The 10850-nt window shown below is 42.2% G+C and overlaps 3 protein-coding genes across 3 annotated transcripts in view; 1 reads left to right on the top strand and 2 right to left on the bottom strand.

The window, feature by feature from the left end:
- LOC116842838 (MOB kinase activator-like 2) overlaps positions 1–2263 on the bottom strand; it is a 39030-nt gene extending 36767 nt beyond the window's left edge. Inside the window, exon 1 of the mRNA XM_032812586.1 lies at positions 1640–2263. Within this exon, the coding sequence (XP_032668477.1) occupies positions 1640–1644 (5 nt within the window). The 5' untranslated portion in view covers positions 1645–2263. The remainder of the gene's footprint in view (positions 1–1639) is intronic.
- Positions 2264–2831: 568 nt separating this feature from the next.
- On the top strand, positions 2832–6778 carry LOC116842841 (protein enhancer of sevenless 2B). The gene is made up of 6 exons (XM_032812590.1): positions 2832–3895; positions 4653–4750; positions 4984–5103; positions 5256–5421; positions 5595–5768; positions 5913–6778. Exons 1-5 carry the CDS (start codon positions 3818–3820, stop codon positions 5766–5768), a joined length of 636 nt encoding a protein of 211 aa, XP_032668481.1. The 5' UTR covers positions 2832–3817; the 3' UTR covers positions 5913–6778.
- Positions 6779–8088: 1310 nt separating this feature from the next.
- LOC116842842 (DNA-directed RNA polymerases I, II, and III subunit RPABC1) lies at positions 8089–10149 on the bottom strand. Its single transcript, XM_032812591.1, has 3 exons — positions 9990–10149; positions 9132–9439; positions 8089–8520 (listed from the first exon to the last, which is right to left on the bottom strand). The coding sequence occupies exons 2-3, from the start codon at positions 9431–9433 to the stop codon at positions 8190–8192; spliced, it is 633 nt and encodes a 210-aa protein (XP_032668482.1). The 5' UTR covers positions 9434–9439; positions 9990–10149; the 3' UTR covers positions 8089–8189.
- Between the last annotated feature and the right edge of the window lie 701 nt (positions 10150–10850).

The raw sequence follows: 10850 nt of genomic DNA, 5'->3' as shown, positions 1-10850 counted from the left end.
CTCTCTCTCTCTCTCTCTCTCTCTCTCTCTCTCTCTCTCTCTCTCTCTCTCTCTCTCTCTCTCTCTATCCATATTATAAACGGGTCCACGAGTTGTCTCACCGTTATACCGGAAAACGTTCGATCGACGACGCGTCAGCGTGACTCATTTATTGGGCTAGCCTATATACGCGGCGCAATGTATGAAAATAGAAGTTCCCGACTTCGCGGGAATTCTCTCTCCCATTACCGAATGAATCTAATGAAAAATCGTTATTACACGGGTCCTCTTTATTGCGTCCTAACCGAAATAAACAATCGATTGGTGGTGTCACTGTCGCACATGGACTGTTCGCCGCGACAACGACGACGCGATCAACCGCAGATTCCTCGGGGAGTTTGGGGTATTTCTTTTTTTTCCCCTCGCGAAAAGAAATCGGGTCGAGCGTCACTCTTTCTCGCACGCGTCGTGAGTTTTTCTCCACTTCAATTTACATCGAATCTACAATTAAGATCCCGTCTGAACGAGGTGCGCCAAAGGGAAGTCACATTTCATTATCATTCTTATTGCCGAAGCTGAATTAACGACGATTCTTCGCGCACGAAGATTGAATATCATAGAACGACAACGGCGACGACGACATTGTTGTCGGCGTTGAGATCTCTCTCTCTCTCTTTCGCCGAGGAAAGCTCATCGAAGCGAGTCCGTCTTTTAAATCGTTTCTTCGATGAGACATCCGAGTGTGACGGGGGAAGAAAAAAGACAATCGCTGGTCAGACTTATTTAAATCGCGCCTGTCTGCTCGCGCCTGACCTTAAAGTGGAAAGGCGAACAACAATCGCGCGGCTGAGCGGATAAACAAGAAACAAAAACGGTACACTGAACGCTGCATGAGAGAACGTTGAAAAAACACACATACACACACAAGCGTCGCTGTTGAGAAAAACGTGAGAAGAAATTTTCTTCTTATAAACGAAATCCGGGAAGACCTTCGACTGAAAATAAACAACTTGCGAACCAACATCGAACGCGTTATCCTTTCACGTCAATGACATGAAAATCTGATCGCCAAGTCGTCAAAAATTCGAGCGTGAAATTGGCATGGAAAATTCCGGCGCACAGCAAGGTAATGCCCGATCGAATGTTCGTTGAGAAAAGATTGACTTTAGACCGACCGGTGAGTCTACAGGTAAACGTAGCGCCTGTACGTGTGGGTTTTTCAACGCTGTGTTGGTGCACGCGTCACTCCGCGACCGACGATGACGAAGACGTTCGCGGTGCTCTGAGAATCCGGCGGAGATGGTCGACAGCGAGTCTCTCTTTCTCTCTTTCTCCCTCTTTCTCTCTCTCTCTCTTAGTTACTTTCTCCACGGTGAAAAGGCGAGCTACGGCGCGCGCGGGTGAGCGAGTGAGCGAGCAGGACGAAGACGAGGACGAGGACGAGGACGAGAACGCGCTCGCTCGCTCGCTCGCTCGCTCGCTCGGCCGCAAGAACATAGGTTGATGCGTTGGAAGTTAACCTCTCCAACGCCGGAGAGATCAGCTCGGACACGGGGCTCGCGATATCGCGAGAGCGTTGGACAGCACGCGCGGATCACCAGGTGTAGTCGTACGAGCCGCCGCAATTCACTTGGTGTAACAGTGAAAGATCAGGACTTACCCCATAAACCAGTCCACGGTATCGCGGAGATACTCGGGTAACCTATCCAGCTTGGATGATTTTCGGATGGATCACCGTCGTGAGAGGAGAGGAAAGCTGCGCGCGCGAGAGCCGAGAAAACAAAGTGTAAATCTCCTCCTTCCCTTTCTCTTTCCACACGGTACTGGCCACCACGGTAGTAGTTAGCGGTAGTAGTAGCAGCAGCAGCAGCGGCGGCAGCAACAGCAGCAGCAGCAGCAGCGGCGGCAGCGGCGGCGGCGGCAGCAGCAGCGGCGGCGGCAGCGGCGCGCGTTTCGCGATCCCGTGAAATCTAACATGGCGCGGCTCGATTGTCACCTGTTCCCGTCATGCCCCGCTGCCCGTCGAAATACACCGCAGCGGCCGATTCGTCCCCGCCCGTCCGCGCCGTGCAATCGGCCCCGCGCCCGCGACGACGGTCGTCGTGAGCGTAATGTTCTCACTGCGATGCGTGCCGCGCGACGCGACGATACCGCGGATTCCGGAGACTCACGCGCGATGACAAACAACAATACGGGCTGTTGCGGCGCACACAAACACACCTCACTCGCGCGCGACAAACGTAGCCGCGACGCGTACAGCTGATCGTCTGACGTCGCTCTGCGTCACGAGCGCCTCGCGCGCGCGCCAACCGCAACGTTGGTCCGCGGCGCTGCCGCGAGAGGCGCTACCCGTCGCGCGCACGTCGCGTAGCGCCGTAGTCCCGTTACCGACGAACGACCGCGGTAATTTCAAACGTCGATAAAACGTTACAGGAATGCTTCTTTGCAACTGAATGTCCCGCAGGGCAAAATGCACTCTGATTTTCCTGCTAATAAATTACTGATAACGAAAAATTCTGGTCTCAATATTCTAGTCGTTGGTTAGCTGGCAAGTACGATCGTTTCTGCACGCAGTAGAATCTACTCCGCGTCCGATGTCAGACACTCAATATGTAATGCTTTTTTCTTCCAGGTCATTACTTACTTGTTTACGTCACGTATATTAGAGATAAATGCGCACATGTGCAAAGAAATGAAGACGTCTCCAGAAAAGCAAGAATAAAACGGCCACAACGTGTGATTACTTCGTTCCTAAGCGTTATCGCGTTTTCGAACTGCTACACCTTGCACACTTCAGTCATGGCGATCGACGTAGCATGACGTCATGCAGTGCGCGATGGTCCTTCACGCAGGTGGCGAATGGTGGCACGAGCAATGGCGAGTAAGACCGAGCCGATCCGAACGGCAAGTGTAATGTCTGATAAGCAGTGATGGACTTGTGTAAGGCTGTGTACGATCGCCTTTGACAGCTCGCCGTGTTCATTTCGCGTGTGATCGCAGTGGAAAGGAAAAATACGATGTTGAGATTGTAACCGCAGCTGGCGCATCGAAAGATCCGTCAAGAGCTGTGCGTGGTGTATGCGTGCGTGCATCGGTACCCTCTTACGTGTCCAGGATCCGTATCCTGTACACACGTATACTACACACACGTAGACGCGCGAGTACAATATCCTGTGTCGTCCTTCGGCCGACACCACCCGCTCGGCGTCAGGACAAAAGACCAAGAGTGCCGTCGCGGGGAGGACTCGATACAGCAGCACGTTTCTCGACTTTCGTGCGTTACCGTGACTCGAGAGAACAACATTGTCTCTTGTTCCCGCTCTCTCTTTCTCCATCTCCTCTCGTTCTTTCTTACACGCACTTAATATAGCGCGTTGTGCATCTCATATACACTACGTATAGTGTCGCTCCCCTTCCTGTGCTTTGTGCTGTGGCCCTCCCGCTCCCTCTAACAAGTTTCGCGTCGCTCTCTCGTTCCCTCTAACAAGACGCTTTTGTATCGTTCTTTCTCTTTCTATAACGTGTGTTTCACACAGCACCTCGATACTCTGCTCATAAGACCGATACCCGTTGCTTCGCGTGCGTACGGCACAGCGAGTGTATCCTCCGTCTCTCTCTTTCTTTTCCTCTATCCTCCTCCCCTTCTTCACTTCCTTCAAAACTGCTGTACCTTCCTCACCTACCTACCTACCTACCTACCTATCTACCGTTGTCTCGTTCGTACCGGGACGGTGCTCCGTCTCGTGCGGAACGTATAGCGAGCGCCCTCTCACTCCCACCTCCAGCAGCGGCTACTCGTCTATCTCTTTCCCCGACGTCTTGGACGTGTCGGAGAAGAATGGAGGCGATAGCGAAGCACGACTTCACGGCGACTGCCGAGGACGAGCTCAGCTTCCGCAGATGTCAGATCCTGAAGGTTGGTAGATCACAGGGAGTCACCTGATGCTCAGGGAGCTAGCTGGATGACTCGCACAGCCGACTCCAACGGCGAAGCGCGTCGCATCGCGTCGCGTCGCCCCGCGGTCACGGGATCTCGACCGATCTCGAAACTTCTATCGTCCGTCCGCTGGTCGCGGCTAGACGCCACGCAGCGAACGATGCACTTGTCGCGAAGCTCAATTGTATCGTGTAAATAGATGCGTCTACACGCTACTGCCGATCGGTTTTCGCTGGCAGAGAGCTAGCTGTTGCATCTGACACGAACGTGCGAGATGCGTGTTTATGTATATTTATCGCGTGAAACGAAACTGTGAAATAAACGCTACAGTCGGATCTGTGTTGCTTTTGGTTACACTTGCATTGTTCGCATTTCAAATACACTTTCTGTTATTTAAGATGAACATGATTAGCATGTTCGTAGACCTTGGAAATAGAAAGTGGAAAAAATAAAGTCTAGAAGTGTAATTAGTTTGTTTTTAAGAAATTGAATGAGAAGATGGAAGCGATATGTACATTTTCCAATGAAATCATATTGAGGATATTTGCATATCTTTAGATACTTAAGTATATCTGGTCATAGCTTAAACAAATGGATGTTTTATTACAATCCAAAGATCCACTGAGTCATTCAAGCTTAGAAAGAACAAGGATACTATTAACTTATAATGATGTGTTTTTATAAATTTACATTCTCTATTTTACTCTCTATATATGTACAATGTGTAATGTTTCAGATCTTGAATATGGAAGATGACATGAACTGGTATAAAGCTGAACTAGACTCGAAAGAAGGACTTATACCAAGTAATTACATTGAGATGAAAAGTCACGAGTACGTATATATTATATGCTAATATTTGAATACGAATACATATATATTATATGCTAATATAAGAACATGTTGTAATCTGATAACAAATGTAATACCTCTGGTGTGTGTGTGTGTGGGTGTGTGTGTGTGTGTGTGTAAAAAGATTATACTCTCTAAATTTCTTTAAATAAAATATACTTTCATACATATGCAAGTTCCTTGTACAAAAATATTTTGTTTCTTGCTCATTACAGTTGGTACTATGGAAGGATAACTAGAGCTGATGCTGAAAGATTGTTGTTGAACAAGCATGAAGGCGCCTTTCTGATCAGAATTAGTGAAAGCTCTCCTGGTGATTTCTCCTTATCTGTAAAGTGAGTATTTTAATAGTATAAACAATAACTCCAAAAATTTTCATCTCAAAACTAAATATTCATGTAATTAGGACAGTTTGCAATAGTTAGTCATTAATATTAATGATAGTTAGAAAAGAGTAAGAATTAAAATCGTTTGATTAAATCGACAGGTGTTCCGATGGTGTGCAACATTTTAAAGTATTAAGAGACGCACAAGGCAAGTTCTTCCTATGGGTTGTTAAATTCAACAGTCTCAATGAACTGGTGGAGTACCACCGCTCAGCATCTGTTTCTCGCTCACAGGACGTTAAGTTGCGTGACATGGTTCCAGAAGAGGTAAGAATTGATTACAAAAAAAATTAGCTTTTTATACTCTTTAACTATATTAATTTATGCAAAAAAGAAAATATTTAAATATATCAAAGAAAATAATATTCTTAATTATTATATTTTTTACTAACATTTTATATATTTATTATTGATAGAAAATAATGTTTTGTGACTTTTAGTGTCTGGTACAAGCACTGTACGATTTCACACCGCAAGAAGCCGGCGAGTTAGAGTTTCGACGAGGAGACGTTATCACTGTCACAGATCGCTCAGATCAGCATTGGTGGAATGGAGAAATCGGAAATAGACGAGGGCTGTTCCCATCTACCTATGTGACGCCATATCACTCCTAGGTAAAGACACACACTTTAATGCATCTGATAATTATTCTATGTATTAAATTATTTTCATTTTCTTGCTCTACATTTTAACATCCTTTTGAATTTAATCATTCTTGTATATCATGCTTTAATTTAATTATTAATATAATGTTTCAGGCCTCAAAGGGCAGAGGTAGTTGTTGGGAACAACGGCCGGTTTATCCTACTACTATCATCTATAAGATACGAGTCGCCGCGGATTTCATAAACAATATTTTACAAACCTCACCCATCGAATGGGCCACCAGAGTATACTGGTGGTCTCGCCGAAAAGTCTTCTACAAGTAAACAATCGAGTAAACGTGCGAATTGTTCATATTCCAAGACCAAAATCCTCCGATATTAAGAAGGATGAATGTCGCGTTTATTTAAACAAAGAAAGGAAAAGAAGGTGAAAATCTCAACACCGTCATCGACATCACATCGAAACATCTGAGAACAATTAATGAAGATATAATGACACCTTGGGATATTAAGGACGTCTATGTGATCTAGAGATGTCTGGCGATGTTCGAGGATCCTAGGATCTCTTAATGCTATCCGCAAGGGTCCAAGGATCTATGAATGTCGCGAATGTCTATGGGATCTAAGGATGCCTAAAAGATGCCTAAAGGATCTAAGGATTCAAGCATTTATAGAACTTTAACGATCTATAATGATCCTTTATCTAGAGTTATCTAAGAGTTTACAGATACCCACAGGGATCTAAGGGTCTCGCGCGATCCTCGAATCAAACTTCGGAATCGCGTTTGAGGATAACCGAATGTATATTATTTCATCTTTTGTTTTCTTGTCTCTCCCTTTTTTTTTAATAATTCTTTTCGACGAACTTTTCCTTTACTTACTGCGTAAATCACGAAACGTTCTTCATAGCCTATTATTGTGTAATTATTAATATTATTATCTTTTATGGTTATTATTATGACTATTAATGCGTTATGTTACATTTTATTAATAACAATATATTATATTAATTATATATAGCCGTTTCGTGTGCTTTGTTTACTTGCGCCCAACGACGATAACTCCTCTAGATAACGTCGCAGGATAACGCACTCTACTAGCAGCGACAACAGTTTTATCTTGTCGAATAATGAGCGATACCGGTTGGCCCGTCGCTCATTTGCACACGTTGCCGATAGTCGTGTTCGAGAAACTTCCTGCTAATGTACGCTTTTAGCTTTATCAACCGACCGCGATAAACGCGATGACGCGGAAAGTCCTATTTCGATGTAGAGAGAACGCGTCTTACGATCAATATTGTCGTTTCGCCGGCTTGCTAACGATTCTCGACGTTTTTTCCCTATATACATTAGGATCGAAACAGTATGATAAAATATTAGATTCGGATATCTAATTGTGTAGTAGGATTGGGACTCTCTCGAGAGAGAAACTTTCTCCTCTTCTATCTCTCTCTCGAGAATGTTTAAGTATTTTAATGATCTAAGTATCTATGAATGTAAGAATTGCTTGTACCTTTGAGGAGTCAAAGGACTTGAGTTTTGCGACTGTTGCTCATTTAATCACGTTGATAGACTGCTGTTGTCTAATTATGCCTTCGATTAAATTTCCTCTCGCGTGCAAATTAAACAGTATTAAAAAAAAGAAAACAAAAAAACGGGTAAAAGAGAAGAAAGACTACATCGTAATTTGAAAACGTATCCCAAAATCAAACGAAATTATTGAAAGATACGTGTATCCATTATCAGTGGAATTCTTTTGAGATTTAACGAACAATTAATAATTAGTGAATTAACCAAATTAATTGCTTCGAGAAGAAAGTCCTGCTACTAATATACCTTGAGAACACTGTATAGCACACGATACTTTTGGACCAAGCAATATATAGTAATATTAGTAATAATGATACTAATAATGATAATAATAAAGAATAATGAAATGAATGTTTTCGCCCAAAACAGATGATCGCGAGTCGCGATCTTTTATACGATTGTCGTTTCCGTAGTCTTAAGTTACATATTAATCGACTGCAAATACACGAGTCAAGATACGCGAACGAGATACGTATATACATGTGTGTATACGCCGTACAAGTGCATTTAAGGTACAATTATCAGGAGAAGTAATCAATATACAAGGCGTGCCGAAACGAGAATCATTATTCACAAAACTGCTGATCATGCAACATTTAATATCTGGTGCCAGATGGTTTCTAATGTAGAAATATCATCGTAAAATGCAATTCTACTATATAGAACAATGGTACAACATTGACTGCGACGATTATTGCTATATAAAACATGCTGGTACAATAAATGGCAACAATTTCGAATTAGAGCGTCTTTCATTTTTATTTTCTCTCAATATGTACAAAAAGTCATCATATATACAAAATGTCATCTGTTTTTAATATAATTTTTCTTTATTTTCTTATTAACAGACTAGTCTGTAAGATATGTATCTACCAGCAGTTTCCGATGGCCTGATGATCTTTACCACTTGCCCTCTTTTTAGTCCAAAATATCGCGCTACTGGATCACCGGCTTGTATTCGCATAAGCTGATTTTCCTTCAATTTGTACCTAGTTAATAATTCTTCTTTTTCATCTGGGGTCAGGACAATGTGTTCAGGTACCAGCTCATGCTCAGTGATGTTGATCAGTAGCTCTGATTCTAAGAACTGCTCTAATATATATTTTGGTGCCATGTCTGTTAGTGATTGCTTAGCCGATGGGGTCATACCTTGTTGAACTACAATGATTGCTCTGTAATAAATCATGAATAATGTTTTATATTTTCATAGATGTTGAGACTGAGTTGAGTAATGCTAATTGACAATTTATAATTATCTATGACTGATTGAATATCTAAGGATATAAATCCATGATATAATTAACAAGAATGTTAACTCTCTGCTGGGACAACATTGGGGTCAGATCCAACCCTAAACACACATTGCTGGATATGTTCCACAACTTCACGTTGTCAGCAGAGAGTTAATTATATCAATGAAGTATTATATTCAATCGTAAATCTTAGTAGGAGACAATGTTAATATCTACTATATATAACATTGCGCTGTATATAGTCTTACATATATGATTATAATCAAAGTATATAACAAGATTTGATATTTCAGGCTTTTGTGGTGTCCATAAATATTAGATTTGGTTTCCAGGTTTGAGTCGCGTGGATTTTTCTTTGTCTAATTCCGATGTTTCGCGAACATTTCAGTCCGCTTCATCAAGGAGGAACGTTGGAATCAAAGAAGAATCCACGCGGCTGAAACCCAGAAACCAAATCTAATATATAACAAGATGTTACAAAATAATTATAATAGATATAATGATATAATACTGTTGTGTACAAAACCAACCTATGGATCTTCTCTTCTTGCATACGCTGACAATAAGTCTTGATGGTTTTAATACCAATTTTTGGTTCATCGGGGAAGAAGACGAATAACTGATCTGTGGGATCGTCATTGTGCGCAACGAGAACAATAAGTTCGCTTCTAGCTGGTCTTTTCTCGCTGGGTTTGTCTCCGTAATGTTCTTTAAATTGTTCTATGGTTTGGTCTAATTCGTCTTGCGTGACGAGATATCCCCGATCATGGCACAATTGCATTATTGTTTTGCGAATGCGCCACAGTTTGTAGGTCTCATCTTCGTCATCCATACTTAACTGTGAATATATTTTAATAATCTACGAAACTCTTCTTTTTATTATTATTATTATTTTACTTATACTTAGGATCGGTTTATCCAACCTCTTGTTAAGCTAACTAACAGTTGAATCTTATAAATAAACCAAAATAATAGAACGCTCCTTGATAGAGTTAACTAATAGTGAAATATTAATGGCACATAAGGAGCTGGCATGGGGATGCTTAATTAACGGAGGATCCTCCCACAATCATATTAATATTAAAGTTATATTAGTATTTAATAGCACTAAGACATCCGTGCCAGCTCCTTATGTGCCATTAATATTTTACTATTAGTTAAATCTTGTTTGTTTCTACCTAATTTGAAGGAGAAACAAAGACAGACGTATGAGTTAATCGTTAGCTTAGCAAGAGGTTAGAAAAACCGGCCCTTAAACTTATATTTATTGTCTTTTCATCCAAGGTACCGAAGTACGAATTCCAAAAAAATCAGGTCCGAACGTGTTCGTAACGTGAACATTACGTTTACGTTTTAACATAACGGCGGTTAGGCCGAACTTTACTTACGAAACTCAGTACTCGTACACACGATAGGACTTAACGACGATTAGTGTTGAGCTCAGTCGAGACTAGAGATCTAGTGCTGCGAGTCGTGAGATTTTATCTGCAAGAAGCCTTCTGCGCAGGCGATACGATATCCAATAGCAGATTGCACGTCACTCTACGCATGCGTAGAAGGTTTTCTGTCGAGAAGAAAATCTTGTGAATTCGCAGCCATAGAATAAAGAATACTAGGAAAGAGCATAAAGAGAAAATCATGGACGTAAGAATGCATGAACGGGCGAATTGTTGCGGGGGTGACACCCAAGGGGTGAGGGGAATGATTATATGTAATGAAGTTGACACACCATAATGGCGACGGTTGCTGTTTTTATACACAGCAATAGATACAAAATTCTGATACCAACATGGCCGCGACGATGGACGCTTACCCCTTGGGTTTCACAGCCCCTCGTCTATAATCGTACCTTTCGCTCCGTCCATGTATTCTTACGTCCATGATTGGATCATAATGAATGTCAGATGAAAAAGGTTGAATCTTGGGTTAGATTAAAAGCCGGTTTATGATGGCCGTAATCCGTTAACTTATGCCGGAACCGTAAAAAATTGACCAATCATAGTCGAATTATAGAAGAATAATCGACTATGATTGGTCAATTTTTTACGGTTCTGGTATAAGTTAACGGATTACGGCCATCATAAACCAGCCTTAAAGGTGCGTTCGGGGAGTACGCTACCAACGCTACCGCGTTCTTCTATCTTTATCTTTTCTTAGATATACAACAAGGATAGAATGGCTGCGTTCAGTAGAGAAAGCTGCTTTGCAATTGTTGTAAAATTCGTGAATCTGATTGGTATATGTTCTTG

The sequence above is a fragment of the Odontomachus brunneus genome, unplaced genomic scaffold (assembly GCF_010583005.1).
Source record: "Odontomachus brunneus isolate Ranch 3 - 2012 unplaced genomic scaffold, Obru_v1 Obru_scaffold_027, whole genome shotgun sequence".
Classification (NCBI taxonomy): Eukaryota; Metazoa; Arthropoda; class Insecta; order Hymenoptera; family Formicidae; genus Odontomachus; species Odontomachus brunneus.
Note: the sequence above shows the minus strand (reverse complement) of the source record. Positions and strands in the feature narration are given on the sequence as shown.

Coding starts and splice junctions, on each gene's coding strand:
- LOC116842841 (XM_032812590.1), top strand. CDS start 3,818: ATGGAGGCGATAGCGAAGCACGACTTCACGGCGACTGCCGAGGACGAG. Junction 4,751..4,983: donor ATTGAGATGAAAAGTCACGA/GTACGTATATAT, acceptor TGCTCATTACAG/TTGGTACTATGGAAGGATAA. Junction 5,422..5,594: donor GTGACATGGTTCCAGAAGAG/GTAAGAATTGAT, acceptor TGTGACTTTTAG/TGTCTGGTACAAGCACTGTA.
- LOC116842842 (XM_032812591.1), bottom strand. CDS start 9,433: ATGGATGACGAAGATGAGACCTACAAACTGTGGCGCATTCGCAAAACA. Junction 8,521..9,131: donor CAAGAAGAGAAGATCCATAG/GTTGGTTTTGTA, acceptor GATTTATTACAG/AGCAATCATTGTAGTTCAAC.